The sequence below is a fragment of the Lactuca sativa genome, chromosome 1, assembly GCF_002870075.4.
Source record: "Lactuca sativa cultivar Salinas chromosome 1, Lsat_Salinas_v11, whole genome shotgun sequence".
Classification (NCBI taxonomy): Eukaryota; Viridiplantae; Streptophyta; class Magnoliopsida; order Asterales; family Asteraceae; genus Lactuca; species Lactuca sativa.
In genome coordinates, this window is record NC_056623.2 from 124425980 (window position 1) to 124451487 (window position 25508).

Below are 25508 nucleotides of genomic sequence, written 5' to 3' on the forward strand. Positions count from 1 at the left end.
GTTCGATGGGACGCAGGACCCGATTGCTGCGATGAGATGGATCTCTGACATTAAGGGATGTTTCTATACGTGTTCTTGTCCAGAACACTTGAGGGTGTGGTTCGCTCTGAACCAGCTCCGCTTGGGAGCGAAGGATTGGTGGAAGTTCGTGACGGCGAGCTTAACTCTGGCAGAGATTTCTAAGGTGACCAGGGAAAGGTTCGCCGCCATGTTCAGAGACGAGTATGTTCCCCCGGTGGAGAGGGAACGATTGATTCATGAGTTCTTGACCCTCAAGCATGGTACTGATTCTGTTACACTCATTACCAGGAAGTTTCACGAGAGGGTGATGTTTTGCCTTGAGCAGGTGTCTACTGAGTAGGCTCACATGAGCCGGTATCTGAGTGTTCTGAGGAGAGATATTCGGGAGTTCGTGGCAAACTCGACTTACCGGAGATTTTCTGAGCTCCAAGCAAATACCCGGAAGAGGGAGATCGAGTTGGAGACTCAGGCCATGGAGGAGGCCGAGTCCCAGAGGATGGATCGGCCGTCGGCTCAGTCTCAACCGGCAGCCAAGCGAGCTAAGCCCGCTGATTCAAGATCTGGGAGCGTGAAGGGCCTCACTTGTGGGAAGTGCGGCAAGAGTCACGAGGGGTCGTGTCGGGAAGGAGTATGCTACAAGTGCGGGAAGGAGGGGCATATCGCGAGGGATTGCCCCAAGGGATTTTCGGTTTACTTCCATTGCAACGCGGCCATCAGAAGGCCGAGTGTCCTCAGCTTCAGCAGGGATCTGTACCTGCAACCAGGGCTACTGAGGTTCGGCCAGTGAAGGCCGAGGCGCCAAAGGCTCGTGGGAGGGCCTTTCAGTTGACAGCGGAGGAGGTCCGCGCAGCACCCGACGTTGTGGCCGGTGTGTATTCTTCTCTCTTTTTATTTAAGTCTGAGATATTATGCTTATATTATGTTATGCGTAGGTACTTTTCTTGTGAATTTTGTACCTGCCTTAGTGTTATTTAACTCGGGAGCGAGTCGATATTTTGTGTCATTAGCCTTCAGTCGCCATATTAGTATTTGTCGAGAGGCCTTGAGTCAACCTCTGCGAGTTTCTATAGCTAACGAGCGAGCAGTGTATGCCACGGATGTGATTCGAGGATGTATCCTTGAGATCTTCGGTGTGGAATTCCTGATAGATCTGGTCCCGATTGCGATGGGGGATGTGTGTGTTATAGTGGGCATGGATTGGTTGAGCCGATTTGGAGCTTTTATAGACTGCGAGCGTCAGTTGGTAACGATACGAGACCCTAGTGGGGGAGTACTTAAGATGTACGGAGAGGGTACCCGTCCTGAGTCAGCATTTTGTTCAGCTGCTAGGCTGAGACAGAGTTTATAGTAGGGCTGTAGAGGATTCGTGGCCTATGTGACGGACACGCGAGTGGCCGCTGGGAAGCCAAGTTCGATTGATGAGGTCCCAATTGTGTGGGAGTTCCCTAACATTTTCCCCGAGGAGTTGCCGGGCGTGCCTCCCGAGAGGCAGGTGGAGTTTCGTATCGACTTGGTGCCAGGGGCGGCATCTATCGCCAAGGCACCCTATCGCCTTGCGCCGTCCGAGATGTAGGAGTTATCCTCGCAGCTTCAGGAGCTGTTGGGAAAGGGGTTTATTAGACCGAGTAGCTCACCTTGGGGAGCGCCGATCCTTTTTGTCAAGAAGAAGGATGGTTCACAGCGGATGTGTATCGATTACCGGGAGTTGAACAAGTTGACGGTCAAGAACCGTTATCCGTTACCAAGGATTGACGATCTGTTTGATCAGTTGCAGGGGGCGTCTTGGTTCTCCAAGATAGACTTGAGGTCGGGATATCACCAGATGAGGGTGCGGGATGAGGACATCCAGAAGACAGCGTTCATAACTTGTTACGGGCATTACGAGTTCGTGGTGATGCCATTCGGGCTCACTAATGCACCAGCAGCGTTCATGGATCCCATGAACCGGGTGTGCAGGCCGATGTTGGATCTATCGGTGATTGTTTTCATCGATGATATCTTGGTATATTCGAAATCCAGAGAGCAGCATGAGGAGCATTTGAAGGAAATCCTCAGAGTTCTGAGCTTGGAGAGGCTTTATGCCAAATTCTCCAAGTGTGATTTTTGGTTATGGGAGGTCCAGTTCCTAGGGCATCTCGTTAATTAGCAGGGGATATTAGTCGATCCGGCCAAGATTGAGGCTGTGATGAGTTGGGAGGTGCCGAGGTCACCTACTGAGATCAGGAGTTTCTTACGGTTAGCAGGCTATTATCGGAGATTTATCAGGGATTTCTCCAAGATTGTCGTGCCACTCACCAAGTTGACCCGGAAGGGTGTCACTTTTTCTTTGGGTCCGGAGCAGCAGACCTCGTTCGAGACACTTCGCGAGAGATTATGCGAAGCCCCGGTGTCGGCCCTTCCGGAGGGGAGCATATGCATCGAGACAGCTAAAGCGTCATGAGTCGAGGTATCCCACTCATGATCTGGAATTAGGGGCTGTAGTGTTCGCCCTCAAGATCTGGCGTCACTATTTGTATGGGGTTCGGTGTACGATATACACGGACCACAAGAGCTTGAAGTATTTGATGGATCAGCCCAACCTGAATATGCGCCAGAGGAGATGGTTAGATGTAGTAAAGGATTATAATTGTGAGATCCTGTACCACCCGGGCAAGGCTAATGTTGTAGCTGATGCCCTGAGCCGTAGGACGGAGGGCGCCCCGATACGAGATATTTGCATGAGATTGACAGTGATGACTCCGGTATGGGACACCATTCGAGGGGCCCAAGCGGAGACCATGAGATCAGAGAACCGCAAGAGAGAGCGAGTATTCGGGAAGGTATCGGAGTTTGTTACCGATAGTTGAGGGCTTATGACCTTCCAGGGTCGGGTTTGGGTACCGTTTGTGGGCGTAACATTTACCCTCTTGATAGAGGAGGCGCATAGATTGAAGTTCTCGATCCACCCCGGGGCCACTAAAATGTATTTGGACCTGAAGAATGAGTATTGGTGGCCCTGTATGAAAAGGGATGTTGCATGGTTCGTAGAGAGGCGCTTGACGTGTCGTAAGGTTCAGGCCGAACACCAGCGCCTGCATGGTAAGTTACAGCCGTTAGAGATTCCCAAGTGGAAGTAGGAACGATTACCATGGATTTTATCACCAAATAGCCGAGGACTGCTAGGGGTGTCGATGCAATTTGGGTGATTATGGACAGGTTGACGAAGAGCGCTCATTTCCTTGCCATCAGTGAGAGCTCTTCTGCGGAGACGCTGGCAGAATTGTACGTGAAGGAGGTGGTATCGCAGCATGGAGTACCGATCTCGATTGTCTCAGATCGAGATGTGTGTTTCACTTCCAGATTTTGGAAGAAATTTCATGAGGAATTAGGTACGAGACTGCATTTTAGTACCGCGTACCACCCACAGACCGACGGGCAAAGCGAGCGGACGATTCAGACGCTCGAGGACATGCTTCGGGCATGTGTATTGGACTTTGGCGGGAGTTGGGACACGTATTTGCCCTTAGCTGAGTCTTCCTATAACAACAGCCATCACTCGAGCATTGGTATGCCACCTTTTGAGTTGTTGTATGGAAGGAGGTGTCGTACCCCCGTTTGCCGGGGCGAGGTAGGGCAGCGTGTGATGGGTAGTACAGAGATAGTGCTTCAGACGACAGAGCAGATACATCAATTTAGACATAGGTTGTTAACCGCTCAGAGTCGCCAGAAAAGTTATGCAGATAGGCGACGATCCGAACTTGAGTTCCAGGTCAGTGATATCGTGCTCCTAAAGGTATCTCCTTGGAAAGGAGTGATCCGATTCAGGAAGAGGGGCAAGTTGGGACCCCAGTATATTGGGTCGTTTAGAGTAATCGCGAGGGTGGGCAAGGTAGCGTATCGCTTGGAGCTACCTGCGGAGTTGGACCAGATTCATGATACCTTCCACGTGTCGCAGCTGAGGAAGTGTATTGCCGATGAGTCGGCAGTAGTACCCTTAGAGGATATCCAGGTGGACGCAAATCTAAATTATGCTGAGAAGCCGATCGCAAACTTGGATCGGAGGATCAAGGTTCTGAGGAACAAGGAAGTACCCCTGGTTCAGGTCCAGTGGCAACATCGGAAAGGGTCCGAGCTGACCTGGGAGCCAGAGTTGGAGATGCGGGAGTAGCATCCGGAGTTGTTCGCAGCATGAGACTTCGAGGGCGAAGTCTGGTTCTAGTAGGGGAGAATTGTAACAGCCCGAACTCCAGGTAAGCTTATGACCCCTTTTATTTTGGAGAGTTGGCATATTAATCACGAAAAGTTGTATGGTGGATTAGTGAGTATGCTGGGCGTACTGAAGTTTTCTTTTCAAGGTAAAGAAGGAGAAGAAAGAGCCATTGTTGGAGCTAGAAGTTGAAGAACAAGTGTAGATCCGAGTTCTACAGTGGTTGGAGATCCTTTCTGAGGTAAAAAGCTCAAAGCTTTCCTTGTTCTTCATAAGTTTTGCTTTTTGGACCATTTTTAGGGTTTTTGGTTCAAAGTTGGAGACTTTATGTGCAAAGAGTCTCCATAAGCTTAGATCTAACCTTTTCTAGTGTATAATGTATTGAGGAGTCATAAAAATCTAGTCTTGGAGGTGGATCTTGTGTCATGCATGAGTTATAGTCTCATTATGGAAAGAGGACAAGTGTTTTGAGCACAAAGTGACCTTTACAGCCATGCAAAGGCTTAAAGGTTTCAACTTTATGGATTAAGTCACATTAGAGGAGTCAGATCTGAAGTTTGGATGCAACTCTTAACTGATTAAGACCTGAATGAGATGGATAAGGAAACTGGGCATTACGTTGGGCGTAATCCCAGTACACGCGGCGTAAGCAGCTGCGCACCCCGTTTTTGTGAAGGCTCCGGGTACGCCCAGTGTACACGTTTGGTACACGCAACGTAACCCGGGGGGTTGACTTTTGTTGACTTTTAGGGTTTGGTCAACTTTAGTGTAATTGAGCCAAGTAAGGGGTAAAATGGTCTTTTACCTTCCTGAGAGTGATTAGAGGGAATGGTCTAGCCTAGGGAAATGTGTTGATGTTGAGTGTTATTTCATATGATTAGGCGGAGGCTAGATCTTATTCCTACGGAGTCCGAGATTTCTGAGATTTACGAGTTACCGAGCTACACGAGGTGAGTCTTCTCACTATACGTTACCTAGAGTGGTATTTATGTGGACCGGAGTGTCTTATGTGTTATGTATGAGATTATGTGAATCTATGTGCTATGTGATATTTGCATGTTATATGATTGTATAGACCAGACCAGACGGTCCAACGATACAGACCGGACCAGAAGGTCCAACGATTCAGACCGGGTCGGAGGCCCCAACGAACTACGAGACTGGAGGGTTCCACTGAGACACATCAACCGGAGGGTCGTACCGTAGTCTCGAGTGGCATATGTGTTGTATGTGGTATATTAGGTAACTCACTAAGCAATTATGCTTATAGTTGTTGTGTTATGTGTTTCAGGTACTAGCGAGGACCGTAGGAAGGCGCCGGCGTGACTCGTACACACTAGAGGAGGGATTTGTTTTTGTGATCTTGGGATATGTTATGTTTTGATAACTATGGTTGAATACTTTTGAGAATATTTTTATATAAATTTTGTTGTTGAAAAATGAAAAATTTGTTCTGAAAATTACATTGTTATGTAAAAGTTGTTCAAACCCATTGTAAAATTGTAATGATTTTTAATACTATGGTTGGTGTTGTCTTTTAACTTTTGCTATGAAACCCTTTATACTACCACGCCTCGTGTTTCCGTTTTACCGGGGTGTGACAGCTTTTGAGGCACCCAAAGAGGAGAACTTTATAAGGTGATCATGCTTTTAAAATACATCTTGATAGCAAAGGTACTCACACCTTTATAAGGAGTGCTTTGTTTTCCTTTCCATCCGATATTGGATCAGAGGTGCACCCATTTAACCTCCCCCACCCCCCAATGATGTAGGACATCCCCATCAAACTCATCAACTCATTACATGGATCTAATATCATTTATCATCTCTAGAAATAAATAGAAATATATTATGCACTTTGGAGGAACCCAAAGAGAACTTCCAAAGGAGATCACCCATCCTAAATCCTCCCACTTGAGCACTCTTAACCATAGATTCCTCATCGGATTACGAACTTTAGAGTTTAATTGAAATATGGCATAATAGGAAATGTATCCAGACCCTTATACTAATTGCTTCATTCTCATTTTCTATCGATGTGGTATTAAATGTGCACGTACTATAATACCCTTATAATATGAAAATATATGTAACATCCAGATTCCCAGGTATTCTATATTGTTCATTTATTGTGAGTTAGAGAGAAGTACTCGACGAGTTGGCACCTAGACTCGTCGAGTAGGATCCCAATTTGTTGACTGGATTAATGATTGGACTCGACGAGTCGGCTTGGTGACTCGACGAGTCTGTGCTGGCGGCAGAAACCCTAAATCTCGGTGCCTGTGCCCTAATTAAAGGCCTTTATGGCCTTCATTTGCGGCCACTTCACCCTTGAAAACCCCTAGAGAGCAGAGAGAAAGCTTGTGGTGTAAGAGGAAGGCTAATTCATCATTCTTTGGTGTGTTTTAGCAAAGGGAAGGAAGGATTCCGAGTTAGGCTGACTTGTGGGACTCAAATCTTCCATTATTTCGTTCAGAGTTGCTGTGGGAGGTAAGGATTCTTGTCCATCTTCATTGAGTAATAGGTTTCATGAATCTAAGGTTTCTTCTCTTCCCTTTTGGTAAGATATCTAGTGTGTGTGGTGTCCCCTTGTGACAATATTATCAAATCTGGACCTTGAGAGGTCCAGAGAGTCCCTATTCTTCAGCTTTATGCAAACCTTTATGAGTTTTGGGGCCTAGGTTATCATATTGAGGGTTATTTTGGCATATAGAGATGATAGTGTGATGTATTGGCCTAAAGTTCGAACCTTTACGTGATTATCATGCTTGGGAAAGTCAGATCTACAGGTTAGAGAAGCAGATCTAACCTCAAAAGGTCTTTTGAGTGTAAGCATGGAGGCAACTCGCTGAGTTCATAAGTAGACTCGGCGAGTCGAGTCGGGGTTGCCCCGCGATTCGTGGCAGGCGTGATCTGTCGAGTGAAGGGATGACTCGACGTGCCAAGAGATGGTAGAAGGATTCAGAGGACCCACATGGACTCGCCGAGTCGCCCATGTGTACTCGACGAGTCGGGTCAAAGCTGAATGTTGACTTTAGTTGACCTTAGGGTTTTGGTCAAGGCTGATTCAAGAGAATTCAAAGAGGGGTAGAATGGTCTTCTACCCGATCCTTAGGGATGAGACTATGAGCGAGTATTGATTGGGAATGTTATTTGAATGATAGGAGGAGGCTAGGTCGGGACGTTGAGCATGAGAGTTTATCCGACTTCATTCGAGGTGAGTCTTCTCACTATACTCTACCTGGAAAGGTACCTATGTGTGACCGGAAGGTCTTACATGCTATGAGATGTATGTGTTTTATGTTGTTATGTGATATGTATGTGTTATGTATGTTATGTATGATAAGGACCGGAAGGTTAAGATGATATGGACCAGAAGGTCGGGAGGTTACAGACCGGAAGGTCGATACAGGTAGGACCAGAAGGTTTACCGGGATTTGGGACAGAAGTCCCCTGAGACACTTGGACCGGAAGGTCCCACAGAGTTATGGCCTGGAAAGGCATATGTGTTGTATGTGGTATTTTGGGGAACTCACTAAGCATTTATGCTTACAGTTGTTGTGTTATGTGTTTCAGGTACTAGCGAGGATCGTGGGAAGGCGCCGATATGATCCGTACACACTCATAGAGATTATGTTTTAAGATTCTGGGAATTGTTTTGTGATGATGACATTGGATATATTATGTTTTGATATTGTTTTATGATTAAAAGTATAATTTAAAAATGAAAATTTACTTTGGAAATTCATATCGTTACAATATAACACAAGGCAATATATCTAAAACTATAAATTATCATTGCATGTTGAAAGCCCATATAAAGAAACTCAAATCTTACGGTGTGTTACTTCTCAAATGTTAATCTAGTACATTAAGTAAAATTCCAACTCTAAAAAAATGTATCAAACAATATCCCATATCAATTCATACTCATTATATGTCTAACTATCAATAAATAAGTATATCTCCATCAATTTGTATTAGCAACATCCTGCCTACACCTATTTGAAGTATATATTGACAAAAAAAATGTCAGCCTATAAGGTCTAGTGATGAGCATGCTAGTAACTCAATAAAACATACATGGTTATATATGCCAAGTTTAGGAAAATGCTCTAAAAATATGTATTCATAATGTAAGTAAAAATAAAGGTGGTTCTAATTACCATGAAGCGACTATATCACATAAAATATGGACCTTATTACCACACACGGCCTTAGAGTGTGTATAAGTTGGAGATTATTACCACCGTGGACCTTATAATGTGAATAAAGTGGACCCTATTACCATACACAACCTTAGAGGGTGTATAAGTTGTACATTGTTACCACCTGTGACCTTATAATATGAATAAACCTGACCATGCACATTACCACGTGCGACCTTAGAATAAGCATAATATTGACATTTTTAGCACGTGCGACCTTTGAATGCATATATAATATGGACCATGTTACCATATGTGACCATAGAATGAGCCTAATATGGACCATGATATCATGTGAGACCTTAGAATCGTTAAGCTTTTTTAATAGTTTTTAGTTAATCCGATCAACCGGATTATAACCGGATCCATATCCTACGGTTGAAATCAAACCTAATATTGGATCGTAAACCATATTTGCCAAAAGATGGATCCAGATCTACCCTAAATTTGGTAAAAACTCATCTAAGATTGGATCAAATAGGATCAAAATTAGATTAGGACCAGATCCAGATCAACCTTACAATCCACCTGAATGCAGATCAGATTTGGTTGGATTTGAGCCAGATTAATGACGATGTTATCGAAAGAATAACATATCTGGATGCAAATCATTTGGATCGGATTATATGTTTATGCATCTCTCTCTCTCTCTCTCTCTCTCTCTCTCTCTATATATATATATATATATATATATATATATATATATATATATATATATATATATATATATATATATATATATATAGAGAGAGAGAGAGAGAGAGAGAGAGAGAAAAAGAGAATATCGGGTGATGACTCATTTTAAAATGGAGACTTACAAGGACACCTTAAAAAATTGAAAAAAAAAATCTAAAAAAATAGAAACCATAAAATCGAGCATAATACTACATTGGAGAGAAAAAAAATTGAAATTTTTTTTCATATCTTTAAAATTGAAACATGGATCATTTTTATGATCCATGATTCAATTTTTATTATCCAAGATTTAATTTCAATGATGCAAAAGTTTTTTTCCAATTTTTTTTTGCCGAAAAGAGACTCCTGACCGGAACCGGACCATATATATATATATATATATATATATATATATATATATATATATATATATATATATATATATATATATATATATATATATATATATTCAGGTTCATTTGAGACCATGCTAATTTTATGAGACTGTGAAACCAAATCTAAAAATAATTTTAAAATGCAAAATAAAAATAAAAATCCGAAATTTTTTTTTAATTATTATTTTCGTCTCTTTAATTACCTCAAAAAATTACCGTTTTTTTTTTTTAAATACGTGAAATATTCTAATAGAATATTACATTATAAATATTCTAATATGATATTTAGAAGTTAGAATATTCTACTAAATTTGTCAGATATATAAAATATCCAAATATTCTACTAGAATATATAAAAAAAATATTTTATTTTTTTTATTTTTTTATTTTTGGTATTTTTTTAATTCTTTTGGAAAATAGAAACGACGAAAATAATATATGAAAATTCTTTTTCGAAAGTTTTCAATTATTTTGCATTTTAAAAATGTTTTTTTATCTACAAAATGAGTTTCTAGGATTACGTATCACGGTCTCACAAAATTAAGTCGTCTCATATCAACCTAACCATATATATATATATATATATATATATATATATATATATATATATATATATATATATATATATATATATATATATATATATACACTCCCTTCTAATACACCTTATGAACATATTATAGGCCAACACACCCATGTAACTCACATTGGTTGGATCACATGGATGGCCATTCTACTCCGTCTTTAGGGCCGGCCCAAGCCCAGGACAAGCTATGCCATGGCCCAGGGTAGCAAATCTTAATGAGGCATCAATTTTTCGTGGTTTGTTATTGGTATTGTAATATTTGGGCCAAATTTCATCCAGTAGCAGGTTTAGTCCATCAGGGAGTCCGGAAGCGTTAGTGTCAAGACCCAATTAGGCGTCAATCAAAAATTTGATTTATCAAACTTCGGACTTCTTGAATCTTGATCTAAAAAACAGTCACGCCTAATAAATGAAGATGCAGAAGATGAGGCGTCTGGTTCTGCGAAAGATGATCGGTGATTAAATTTAAAAATCTTGATCTAGTATAAAGTAAACTCATGGTTCTTTTCTCTCATCCTTACTCATTTGCTTCCACTGATTTTCTTCTTTCTGAAGTTTCAAAAGAGCCTCCAATGTACTATATTTATTATCGGTCTTAACAGGGTGATTGAGTTAACTGGCCCTCCTAATATCTTAATCCAGTAAGTATTTTTTAATGTTTGAAATTTCTTGCATAATCTACATGAAGTTGCAAAATTTTGATAGTGATGATTTATGAATATTTCTAAAATTTCAGTATTCGTATAAACCTTACCGGTGAAGTGAAATTGTTGATCAAAGTTGTAGTTTTATCGATCCAGACCTACTATAAGATTCATTAGTTTTCAAGGTAATTTTTTTCTTCAATTTCTTGTGACTTTTATAAGGTTTTCTGAAATAAGATTTTCTTAAATTCATGATGTAATTATTTTTCTGATTTTTTATTAGGGTTTAGGTCATTTTTGGTAACTTAACTTTTGGTTTTGTGCTCATTTGGTCACTTAACTATTTTTAAGTTTTAAAAGGTCATCAAACTTTTGACTTTATTCTCATTTAGTCACTTAACTTTTGGTTTAGTCACATTTAGTCACTTAACTTTTAGGTTTGCGCTCATTTAGTCACCTAACTTTTAAAATTTTGCTCATTTAATCACCAAACTTTTAAAAAAAAATTAAAAGTTTAGTGACTAAATAAGCACAAAGGCAACAGTTTGATGACCTTTTAAAACTTAAAAAGAGTTAAGTGACCAAATGAGAACAAAACCAAAAGTTAAGTGACCAAAAATGACCTAAACCCTTTTTATTACTCTAATGTATGTTAAATTTTATATGTAAATTCCAATTTTTAAATGTAGATATGTAAATCTGATTTTGAAATTCTGATATGTGAATTATGATTTTAAATACCTGGTGTGTTTTTAATTTCTGATTAATCTGAGGTATATGAAAACTTGATGTATGGTCAAAATCTGATAAGTTATTTTAATTTCTAAAATTCTGATGTATCTTATATCTGAAAATATGATATGTAAATTTTAATATCTGAATTCTGATTTTGAAAAACATATGTGTTTTTTATTTATGTATAATATGATGTGGCTTTTCTAAATACTCTGATTAGTTGTTTTAGTTTATGAAAATATGATGTATCAAATTTTTGAAATTTTGATGTTAATTTAATTAATGAAAATATGAAATGTTAATTATGAAATTTTGATACCATTTTTTGTTTTTGTGTTTGGTTGTGGTTATGGATAGTCAGTTGTATCCTTTTTCGCTTCTACTCTATCTTTTTTACTTGAAATTTTTTTTCTTAAGAAATGCTTCTTACTAAACTAGTATTGGGTGCTCAAAATAGAAAAATAAAACATCTTACTAATAAGTTACATGGATTTTTAAATATGAATTTAGTTAGAGGTGATGAATTTGATAATGATGCACAAGATTTATTTATTGAATTGTAAAGTTTTGCAGGAAATGGTGTTGGATGAAGCATAAAAATGTGAACTCCTTCAGACGACTCTTCAAATTATGGAGTTTGCAAAGGAAATGTACATGTTTTTCAAAAAGGTAGTAGCATATAATATTTTGTTGTGGGCACACAGTTGCTTCCCCAAAAAGAAGTTTTTTGTGAAATTAGAGTTATTAAATTATATCTCTGAAGGACCATCACTCATTAATGATTATACAGATTCACAGTTTTAAGTATGGAAAGTTAAAATCTGTTAAGTCTTTATTATCATAAAATAAGAGATTGCATAGAGGCATTGTTTTAAATCAATTTTTGTAGGTTTTTGTTTGAATAACCTTGATTTAGTTTGACTATAAAATTTATTTCAGTTTTGTTATATAACATTTTTTTATATATAAGGACATTAATTTAATATCACGCCCCGGACATTGAAAATCAATGAATCGGTCATGCCGGTGTTACACACTTGATATCTTAGCTAGAGTTTTGTATACATTAACCAAATATGGAATTAAAAGGTGCATTACAATATATTGAAAAAGGAAAACATGCTTGGTTGCCACAAATTTTTTTTGGAACCGACAATTTTATTATAAGACACTCACTAGCAAGTCACTAGTGAGAGTCACATATTACATTACATTACATAAAAAAGAAAGGGGATTTTGTCCATTCACCCCATATAAAATTTCCTTTCCCATATCTATGTTTAATCCATGCATAAACCATGGATTTTACTCCTTCAAACACCATATGCGGGTTGATAAATTTTAAGTTGAAGATTCTATCCTTTCTTGCTTTCCACATACACCATAATGTACCAAAAATGACTGCGTTAATTGTTCTCCTCTTTTTTGGGGGATGTCTACACTCTGCTGCAAAGTTTAAGATCTCCTAAATACTGGATTATTGGCGAGGCATGATACCACACCAATTCCAAATCTGGTTCCAAATTGCAAATGCGAACGGGCAAATGACCAGCATATGATCTGTGGACTCCGTATCAAATATATACAAGCACTGCAGTTTAAAGTCTGTATATATGTAATCCTCACGTAATAAGGGCGTTCACTGATGGAATCTGATCCAACCTTGCTCTCCACACAAAACAGCTTACTTTTAACGGGATCCAGTTGCACCACATGAAGGATCCATCAGGTATCTAGTGGCTTGCCCGCTCGATCCTTCCTCTTAGAGCAACGACTCTAAATTTCCCCTCAAACACAAAGTCTGAATCCCATCCCGTATCCACCTATTTCCACCGAATCACTTTCGTGTCTGGAATGGAAAATTTACACAGAGAACTTTTACATTTATCAATGTTCTGCCAAACTCCACTTAGGTACCTAGAAGATATTCGATTAGGCTGAATAATATCAAGACTGTGTAGACCCTTTATGATCTTAACCCATAAGGAGTCGCCTTCATTGATAATTCTCCGTTTCCATTTTGCTAATAAAGCTAGGTTCAATGCTTTTATGGCACCGAGGCCTAAGCCACCCACCTCCTTAGGAGCTATAACTCTATACTAGGCCACCCACTTAATTTTTGATTCATTTTCTGGACCTCCCCAAATGAAATTTCTCCTGATTTTCTCTAAAGCCTCAATAACCCCCGATGGAGCAGCAAACAATGATAAATAAAATGTGGGGAGATTACCCAAAACTGCCTTTGCTAGAGTCATCCTCCCACCAAAACTCAAGGTCTTTGCCTTCCATCCAAAAAGTTTATTTCTAAAATTTTCAAGTATCAAGTTCCAGGAGATTTTCCTGTTCATATGCCTCCCCACTGGCATCCCAAGGTAAGGGAATGGTATTGCACTAGGCTCACATCCTAACGGTAATGCTCCATTTTCAACCTCTTGAGCATTAACACATATGCCAAAAACTGTCGATTTATTAAAGTTAACCCTTAAGTTGGAAGACACTTGGAAGCACTTAAGAATTCTTGCAAGGTTTTTAATATTTTGACTAGACCAGTCGCCAATGAAAAGGGCATCATCCGTGTAGAATAGATGTGATACTTTTATATCAGAATTTGGAATAGATATACCTTGAAAGACACCTTTGGCCACAGCTTCCTTTATTGCAATATTCAACCCTTCCATGGCCAATATAAAGAGAAATGGCAAAAGAGGGTCTCCCTGCCTTACTTCTTTTTTCAAGTTGGAAGTCTACAGTCGGACTACCGTTAACCAATATCGAGGCCCTAGCCGATTCCAAACATCCTTTTATCTAAGACCTCCATTTTAATCCGAAGTTCATCTGTTGCATCATAGAATCCAAGAATTTCCAATTTACCGAGTCAAAAGCTTTATTAAAATCTGCTTTGAAGAGCAAAATCCGCTTATTGATCTTCTTCCCCCATGAACACAGCTCGTTAACTATAAGTGGTCCTTCTAGAATATTCCACCCTTCCACAAACTCAGTTTGAACTTCATAAGTACATTCACCCATCACCAATCGGATCCTTGAAGCTAGGATTTTTGCTATTATTTTGTATAATGAGCCAATAAGACTGATTGGCCTGTAATCACCAAGGGATATAGGGTCTTTGACCTTAGCTGCCAGTGTTATGAACGAAGAGTTACATCCCCGGGAGAGTATACCCCACTTCTCGAAATGTTTCACATACGCAATAATATCCTCCTTCAAGACCTCTCAATATTTTTTTAGGAAATTAAAAGTGAAACCATCCGGTCCGGGAGCCTTATCATTCCCGCATTCCCACACAGCCCTTTTCACTTCATCTTCGGAAATACCTCCTTCTAAAAGCTCACTGCTAGTACTCGAAAGCCTTTTTAATCTGTTACTTCTGAATTCCGGTCTTGTTTTCCATTTTTCCTTAAATTTTGTCGAGAAAAACTTAAAGACTTCATCTTTAATCTCGCTTGGTTAACTTGTCCACCGACTATTTAGCATGAGGCCGTTTATAGTATTTTTTTCTATTCCAATTGTTTACAAAATCATGAAAAAATTTGGTATTTTCATCCCCATCAGTAAACCATTTTAATCTTGCCTTTTGTTGCAGATCCATGCTCACCATTTTCTCCAATTCTGAATAATCTAGCCCATTCTTGTATTTTAGGGCTATGTAACTCCTTCCTTTCAGCCTTTTTATCCAGTTAAATCAATCTTCCTTTAATCTTTGAGATCTCAATAGCCTCCTTTGAATGTTCCATTGATCTCCAGCTTCTAATTTTGTTTTTTAAGAACTTCAACTTATTAAGAACATATATGTCAGGTGCCCTGTATCCTCTAAATTCTGATATTTCCCTGAGGGCGACTTCATTAAACCCCGGTCTAAGGATCCACGAATTAAAGAGTCTGAATGGAATAGGCCCATAATCCATCGAACTTAATTCGAGAAGAATTGGACAATGGTCAGATTGATCCCTAGGGAGAGCAGTGCATGAGGCTTGTGGAAACTTTGATACAAATTCTGGACAAACAAGAATCCGATCAAGTTTACTTAGTTTAGCACCAAAATTTTAGTAATATGTGTACTTAAATCTTCCCATTTTTAATTCATGTAGTCCGCCATCTTGGATGAACTTATTGAAGTCACGAGCTGTGATACAACAAAAATTGGAGTTTAACCTTTCATCCCGTCTTCTTACTGATGGGTTTTGATCATAATAACATCCTATGTGCTCATGCAAACCCTAAAGCTTGGATCTAGGTTTCTCTATTGTACATACTTTGAATCCAAGACTATAAACCCTAATTCTAGCATATGGAAATCGATATTAGCATATAGATGGGTTTAAGATCATACCTTGATTGTTATGTAGCAATAACAATCCAATTCCTTCTTGTATTGACTTTAGAAAGCTGAGAGTCACAAGTGTCACTCCTCTAATGGTTCACAAACACCATAAGCAAGAGGATGAAGAAGAGAGAGGATGGAGACTGACCCAAAATGTGTGAAACCCTAGAATAAGTCTTAGCCACCTTTTTGAGTCATAAGGGATCTCTATATATAGGAGCTATTAGGGTTATCTAACAAGGAAACCCTAAATTGGATGCTTAAGCCCTAAGCAACCCATGGACCCTTTTAATTAAGGCCTTGGACGATTTCTTAATGGGTTTCCCCATAGAATTCGTCCACCTTATAATATAAGGCAATCCATGGCCCAAATTGCAATTATCTTATAATTACAATGCCAGTCCCTTAAGTTTAATTAATCTCTTTTAGTCACAAAACTAATTACTAATTAATTCTTGACCAATATTAATTAAACAATATAATTTCTCCTTTAATATATTATTCTTATAACATATTAATAAATCATATTTAATCCTTTCTCTCCATAATTCATCCTATCAAGTTGATTTGGTGAAGGCAACCCAAAAGGACCATGCACCATCGGGTCAAGTACATACCAAAATAGTTATGGACTTAGACACTAATCGAACAGTCTCCCACTTGGATAAGTCTAATAACTATTCTGCGTATAACTTCAGATCCTGATCTGCAATCGTAGCTTTCCAAAGCCGCTGTCAACTCTAATCCTATCATATACGCGTGTCCTTTAGATAAGGGATCATATATTCCTCCATTCTAGATATCATATGAGATATGATTTCAAATCATTCTCTTTGTACTATTTCTCGACTTCTGATTTATGACGACTGACTAATTGAACAAATCAAATTAGCCCTAGCCCGGCCGAGCATTTACGTTTGTCATCACTAAATCATCGAGGGGCCCAAAGATATCCCTTTTTATCCTGTTTTGAATAAAAGGAACGGATAAACTTTGATTTAATGCTCACTTGCACTCACTCACCGAATCACACAAAACAATATGTTTTATGACACCAAGTTACTGGTGCGTTTACATATTATCAATGTGCAACCGATTTGCAAGATACAACTCACACATCTCGGTTTCAAGAATATAAGATGTTATCGTCTCACCAATCACTCGTGATGCAATTCATGGAGTGATCCAAGTGAGCGTGGGTTTAATCCAATGCTCAAATCATATTCATAAACACTCATGAACGTTGCAGCAAACATTTGCTTATGTCTAATGCTCATTAGACAATCCACACACCAATTCACGGCAGTCTTCATTCATATCTACTTCAAACATATGAACGACTGTGGCCCGTTCGAATAATTTGACTATTCTTAATCAATTAAATTACTCAAGAAGTCAAAACATGCAAAGTGAAACACAAGAATAATACTAATCCCATATGGCCTCAACCCTTTGAGCATAAATAAAACTCCTTTTATTTATCACCATATCGATTACTCATTATTTGTCGTTTCGGACAATCAACTTCTTACTTGAATTATTACACTTGTCCCATGTTCTTATCATGCACACAATGTTTACTTATGGTTCTTACTTTGTGAAATAGATCAAATTAAACACATTTCCAATCATTCTCATTTCACAACTCCAAATCCTTTTTTATAAGTGAAAGAATATCAAATTCTTGCCACTTATAGAATATATTAGATTCTAACACTTTATGCAATGATCCTTTTCGTAATGTCATAGAACAAAAGTAACAAAGACTATTGCCAACGATATTACAAAGTCCTCTATCAGAGATTGTTACAAGACAATTCCATAGATGTGATGTCTCTCACTCAAAGTACATTCCTTTGAACATCCTTTGCATAAAGTTTCTAATCTAGACATAGATTTTTAATATTCCATTCCCAATATGGACTCGTTTCCATATTTCCATATGACAACTCATTCTTAATAGAATCTTATCTATTCATAATAAAGTCTATATGGTTCATTCAATACTATACTTCCAACTACTCATAAGCGACCAATCCTTGGCGAACCTTGGATTATCCTTTGATAGTTGTTTAATTATCTTAGTCAAAACCGATTCTTGTCCTTTTTCCCTCTAAATGCGATAGACATTTGGAAAATTTTAGAATGGTCAAATATTATAGCATTTGCAATCGATCCTATACACGAAGCGTATGGACACGATGCAAAATGTCTTACATAAAGATTTGATACTTTACCAATCTTTTGCCATAATGTTTTATTTCCTATGTTCTCAAAATTCGAATTGTGAAGAGGAATGTCGTAATCATAATCGAAATTTTAAGAACACACTATGTACTTTTGACTAAATTTATTAGCGTTCCACAACCTAAGCCTTTAGATTTGAAATGACGCAAAATATTCTCTCCCTTAATTATAGCAAAACAACTATTCCATCCATACAACTTTGCAAAGAATGACTCTTGTTTTCTATAATTAGTATTGCCAACTTGAAATACTTTCCTTAATAATCATACAATCATAACATTAATGCTCCCACTATCATGATGATTATTATAAAACATAACACTTATGCTCCCACTAGCTTCGACATGTATTCAGAAAACAGCTTAACTTACAGAAAAACAATACCTATTGAATTTCTAAAGTTCATGTTTCTAATACTTAATGCTTTGATAATCCTTTATCAAGGCTTCTTACTCTCATACACCATTATCCAAGATAGCTCATATGTGTCAATTAAGACTAATTGCCAAATCTCATATGTGTCAATTAAGGTGCCTGCCTTTTATATATTCAAATGGGAACTCACAGAACTCATATGCATAATTAACTCAATTGGAATGGCATAGAAAACAAAATAATGTCAACACGATAGGTTGTTAACCCCAACTCGTGTGCTAGTGATGATCGATAAGGTTTATTTGATTTGTTCTTGAAACCTTTCAAGACCATTAAGACTCCCACTAACTCCTTGACATATAAGATTCGCTTGTCAATAAACATTTCTTGACAACCAAATATTCAAGAGTTAGTGTAGTTTTTATCAAAACATAACATAAATTGGTCCTAGTTGGTCTTCGTCTTATCCAAGACATCACAACTTTCCACATTTGATGAATGTTATAAACCTTCTTAATACTTATCACTCAAAGTCATAATCTTAACTTTAAGACTTGTTATTGGAACGAAGTATGACTGACTTCTTGATTTAACCATTTCTTCAATTCTTGATTCCTCTTCTTAGACATACAATTGTACTAAGACTAACTTAGAGGATTAATTGAGATATGGTTCTTAATCATTAAGACCTATCATAAAGCATAAAAGGTACTCTCCCTTCCTCTTAGAATGGAGAAACTTTTATCTTTCTGCCTTCTTGATTCTTCTTATTCGTTATGCTATTGATTTAAACCTTTTCAATCAACTAAGAAGTACACTTAATCTTATAAGTATAATCATATTTACTAATCCTTTAGTAAATCATGACGAATATCTTTGTTACCCTTGTGGTGGACTTGATCAACACACAACTTTGTGTACTCGATCTCCTAGTCCTTCACTTGACACTTTGTCAATGAATTAGTCTAATTTCCAAATATGAAATTTCTCATTCATCGTGCAACCACGTTGCATGATTCCAAGTTTCTGTCCAATTGAAACTTGGGTGATGAGAAACTTTCCCTATTTGGAAAATTCTTGACATTTCCACTATTAACATAATTAAGAATCTTATCCATTTGTTGTAGAAATATGCAAACACCAATTTTCATAACGATTTCATTGTAAGGAAATAAATAAACAAAATCTATTTTATTCATAAAAGCAGCGGAAAACATTTGTCCTTACAATGCAAAATCCATTGAAAACTATGTATTTCAAAAGGAAAATTTCTAACAACTCTATCATAACTATCTAAGCTCAAAATCTAATCTTCAAGTCCATGCGATCAAGATCCATTCTTGTGATTAGATTCATCTTGCTCTTTCACCAAGCTTCCTTTCTTTTCACCGATCCTGCAAAACATTCAAATGCAATCTTATCACATCATGTATTAAGAATCAATGAATATGAACTTAACGGAGTTAGATAGTGGATTTTACCTGAAGCGCAGCCATACACTTTGACTCTCCCATCTTCTGGACTCTTCAGGCTCTTTGGGCAGACTTGTATCCAACGCCCTTTCTTTTGGCAGCAAACGCAGTTCGGTTCTCCTAGAACGTCCTCGGAAGCATGGTCGGTTGACTTTCCCAACAAATACGCTCCATTGCTTCGCCAAATCATTTCTGATTCAGCAGCAATGAGCATGTTAGTTAGGTCAATGAGGTTGTTGTCATGATCCATCATATAATACTTTCTTTTGAACTCATTATATAATTCAGGAAGTGATTGCAAAACCCAATTTACAGCCAACTCATCTGGGAATGACACACCTAACATTATCAACCTATCAATGTGTGATTTCATTTCTAGAACGTGGGCACACACGGGTTTACCATCTTCATGTTTCATTTCCAATAGGGCTTTAGTGATATTGAACTTTTCAATTCTTCGATCTTGTGGGTTAGGCAGAACAATTGGAGAAGGTGGAGGAAGTGAAGAATGATTTCTTGTTCCTCGATCGACGTGGAATACCATCTTCATGTGGAATGCTTGTTCCACGGGATTTGGGAAGACCATAGTTGTCGAACTTTGACATCTACAAAATGGGAGAAACAAATTCAAGTTAGTTGATAGATTGAGTCCTTAGTAAATCACCCAAATGAAATACTAAGGCTAGGACCCAACACAATATTCTACAACTCGGGAGAGGGATGCTGTAACCCTAATTGCAGAACATTTGAAGGTAAGTGAATGACGATTCACTAATTTCCACCACGAAAAAGAAATTTAAGTTTTAAACCTATGAAAACTCCTAGATCCTTTGAGATTCATTGAACTTTCAATGGCATGTTTGAATCTCGATATGCCCCTCTTGTTTGTGATTGGGATGCCGAGGATCACAAAGCGGGTGTGAATAACCATGCAAACTTACATGGTGCCCTCACATGTTACAGTTACCTATTCGATGTGCCGGTAAACCACACACGCTCCACCGAACTATGACAAACATTGAGTCACCCTTTGCTACCTTTGCTTAGAACCATTTAGTGTGCCGGTTAACCACACGCGCTCCATTAACGTCTTAGCAAGGGCACAAAGTGTAATTTCATGGAATTACATCAATTCACTTTTACCTAAGTAACTAAGATTGGGAATTTTATGAAAACATTTAGTTACTTTTATATTTCATTATACTTATAATGGAAGGTTTCGTCCTATCCTACCCGTTCGGCTAACGACCCTCCACTAGTCAAGAGTGCGGTGGGTAAGAGTGGATACCCATTCAATCGCCATTTTATAGGCAATTTCCTTAAACACCCCTTATAGACTAGCTTCGTGAATGAGGCCTACTAACGGTAAGACTGACTTTTACTCATACATAAATATAATGTTAGACTTTTAATGTTATATATAGTATAGGGTGTATTTTACACTTTGAAAATACTAGGTGGTCTAATGTAACAATTATACTTTTAATTCAATTAAATTGTAAACCAAAACTATTATGGATTCATGAAACCTCTTTTAATTATATTCCTTAATTAATTAATAAAACCATAAGGGTGTGATTTGAACTTTTCCAAAACAATACTAGGGTTTTAGAATTTAACATTCCTAATTAAACCTTTAATCAACTTTTAAATTCCAAAACTTGAGGGCAAGTTTTGAAACATTTCAAAACATTAGGGTTTAGAATTTAAATATACATCAAAATTAAACTTTTAATCAAAATTTAAATTCCAAAACTTGAGGGCAAGTTTTGAAACCTTTTCAAAACATTGGGGTTTCAACTATTTAAATTTCAAAACAACAAAACTTTTGGGTTCAAATTCAAACTATAAAACCTAAAGGGTAAAATATGAAACTTTTCATAACTACAAGGATCAAATAACAAATAATCTTAATTAACATTTAATCACATAATTATCCATATTTGATTTATTTAATGATTTCTTGCAAAACAATTGACCAATTTAATCAAAATAATTAATCAATTATCACATAAGGAAATAAATATTTTATTAATTTGATAAATATCTTTAATTAGATCAAGAATATAGTCAAATATATCATAAAGTCGGATTTATATTGATCTAATATGATAAGGTAACTATCCTTAAGCAAAAATAGCAAGAAATCCCGGAAATAGCTCCATCTGATGCTCGAACTCGCCGAGTACCACACTGTACTCGCCGAGTTGAGGCCTACTCGCCGAGTACACTGTGGTACTCGCCGAGTTCAGGAGGCAGAACCACAAAAAACGAATTTATCAAACATACAAGACATCAATACAATAGAAACCAATCATGGCTCTGATACCACTGATGGGTTTTGATCATAATAACATCCTATGTGCTCATGCAAACCCTAAAGCTTGGATCTAGGTTTCTCTATTGTACATACTTTGAATCCAAGACTATAAACCCTAATTCTAGCATATGGAAATCGATATTAGCATATAGATTGGTTTAAGATCATACCTTGATTGTTATGTAGCAATAACAATCCAATTCCTTCTTGTATTGACTTTAGAAAGCTGAGAGTCACAAGTGTCACTCCTCTAATGGTTCACAAACACCATAAGCAAGAGGATGAAGAGGAGAGATGATGGAGGCTGCCCCAAAACGTGTGAAACCCTAGAATAAGTCTTAGTCACCTTTTTGAGTCATAAGGGATCTCTATATATAGGAGCTATTAGGGTTATCTAATAAGGAAACCCTAAATTGGATGCTTAAGCCCTAAGCAACCCATGAACCCTTTTAATTAAGGCCTTGGACGATTTCTTAATGGGTTTCCCCATAGAATTCATCCACCTTATAATATAAGGCAATCCATGGCCCAAATTGCAATTATCTTATTATTACAATTCCAGTCCCTTAAGTTTAATTAATCTCTTTTAGTCACAAAACTGATTACTAATTAATTCTTGACCAATATTAATTAAACAATATAATTTCTCCTTTAATATATTATTCTTATAACATATTAATAAATCATATTTAATCCTTTCTCTCCATAATTCATCCTATCAAGTTGCTTTGGTGAAGGCAACCCAAAAGGACCATGCACCATCGGGTCAAGTACATACCAAAATAGTTATGGACTTAGACACTAATCCAACACTTACTGCATTGAAGTCTCCGATAAGAACCCACATTGACTTCCTTGATCTCATTAATTGTAACAGATTCTCCCGCAGACGCCGTTTCTCAGTAATAGATTGTGGAGCATATACATTCACAATGGCAATGTTCAGGCCCGAACCTTGCAATACTCCATGAGTCACTAAAAAGGATTGAGATTTGACTGAATCTGTAAAGGAAAAGTATGACTTATCCCATATAGTAAGGATGCCCCCTGACCTACCCATTGCTTCCACACAATCGGATCCATAATTTTCGTCCCCCCACCCCTTTGTAATAGTTGATTCCTCCACTCCCAGTTGCAGTTGCGTTTCCTGTATACATACTATTGACACTTTATTAACGTGCCTCAACCTCCTGATCCATTCGAGTTTATGTTGTTCTCCCATTCCCCTTATATTAACCGACAATAACTTCATTGATCTGCAACGTGCTCTCCGTCTACACCAGTGATTTCGGCCAAAATTTCGTTATCGCCATTTATCTCAAATCCAATGAGTCGACCGGTTTCAACAGTTTTTTCGATTTCAGAAATATGAGGAATGGTTGGGGGTCTATTGGATTGAGATGGGTGAGAAACGTTGTTAGGGGTTCGATTAAGATCAAGAGAGGAATGGTTACCCGACTCCGAACCTGCGACCTCCTGATTTGTTTGATCGTCAATGTGGGTAGGGCATAGATGGATATTGTTTATGTTTAATGATGCCTAGCGAACCTTCTTACGTTTAAGATAAGATCCATTTGGATCCATTTCTAAATTACTTACATTATTGGGCTCGTTACTCACCCTAGGGTCCGGATTTGGAAAAGGTCCAATTCCACCTTTTCGTAATTGTTCCCGTATTTTCCCAAGGGACATAAGTGGGTTCCCATGCTCCACGTCATCGGCCATGCATCCATCTTCTATAGTATCTACCCACATTTGAGTAATCCCATTAAATTGAGACTGTTGGTCTTCCTTATTACGACCCAGTTCCCCATTCAGATTTTCCTGACTCCCGTCGATAATGATTGCTTCGACTCCCACTCCTCCGGGAACGTCTGCCAGAGCCTCCACCGGGGATTCAACTACTGTGGCTTCATGATCATTCACCTCGAACTGTGATTCAGGGACTCTTTCCGACTCTAAATCTAACTCTATTTCTCCTTCCTCTAACGTGTCACTCATGTCATCAAACTTGTTCTCTTCCCCCACGATCATTGTATTAGAGATGGCATCCTCATCATCTTCACCATCTGATTCAATATTGCTGTCATAATTATGAGTCGAGAAGGGCTTCCAGTCATCATCGATCTTGTATATTCCAACTTTGGATATTTTGTTGTCCGCCACAACTGTTCTTTCTTCATTAAAATAAAACATTCATCACTAGATGCGATTCTTACTACTAAGTTGGTTTTTATTCCATGGGGAGAGGTGTGTTTTTTTCCTTTAGAGAATGAAATGCTATATATTATAACAATAAATTACTTCCGTTTATATAATCTTTAATAAATATTAATTATTGAAATTATAAATTTTCTATTACTTAATTTTTTTATTTTTGAAAATATATAAAATTATTTGTTGCTACAATTATATTTAAGATTTCATGTTATGTAATTCTTTTAATGTTGTTAGTTTCGTGCATCATAACAATTCTTTTACTTCTTTTAGAATTTATTTATATTTATATTATATGTCTATATAGAATAACGTTTTTCTTTATTTATTAGTTTTACTTTATTTATTTTTTCTATTTATTTAGTAACAAATAATATTTTGAATATTTGTGATGTTGTTTGGAGCTAGTTGATCCTAAGAAACTAAATATCATCAAAGGCTCAGACGAGTTAGAAAAAAAGGCTCTTATCGTTATTATAAATTTTTATTTTTAAATAAAAATATATAATAAAAGATTGGGCCTTGTATATCTGTCCACTTCACACCCTCAACGCCCTCACGGCTTGTCGAACATAAAAATTCAATATTATAATTCTTTCCACTTTGTTGTCTATTTCATTTTTTATTATAATTTCATTTATTCATAGCAATATACTGCTTAAACCTAATGTTGTAACGCATGCATCAAAGCCATGACTACTACTCCTTAGTTCCTTATCAAGTTGTAACCTAAAGTCCTAAAACTACGGCCTAAGGAAGGTTGTAACCAAGGCATGAGGTCAAGCTATTAAATCGGTTTGATTTTAGGATAGACAAGTTTGGTTTCAATTTAATCAATTTTGAATCACCTTTTTTGATTCTTGACCTTCGATATCCACCCAAATCAAATAAAACCAAACTATATTGCATTATTGCATATTATAATTGAATTAGCTATTAATCATATACAAGAATATGTCGCCAATAATAAATGTAATTTTCGCATACCTATTAAATATATTTCAATAAAAAAAACATATCATATTATATAAATCAAATTAAGAAAAGAATATTGTATTTTCGTGATCCTTAAAAGAATGTTATGTTAT

The 25508-nt window shown here is 37.5% G+C and overlaps 1 protein-coding gene across 1 annotated transcript; it reads right to left on the reverse strand.

Moving 5' to 3' along the window:
- Nucleotides 1–13549: 13549 nt before the first annotated feature.
- Nucleotides 13550–14128, reverse strand: LOC111893529 (uncharacterized). The gene has a single exon (XM_023889608.1). It carries the CDS (start codon nucleotides 14126–14128, stop codon nucleotides 13550–13552), a length of 579 nt encoding a protein of 192 aa, XP_023745376.1.
- Between the last annotated feature and the right edge of the window lie 11380 nt (nucleotides 14129–25508).

Coding starts and splice junctions, on each gene's coding strand:
- LOC111893529 (XM_023889608.1), bottom strand. CDS start 14,128: ATGGAAGGGTTGAATATTGCAATAAAGGAAGCTGTGGCCAAAGGTGTC.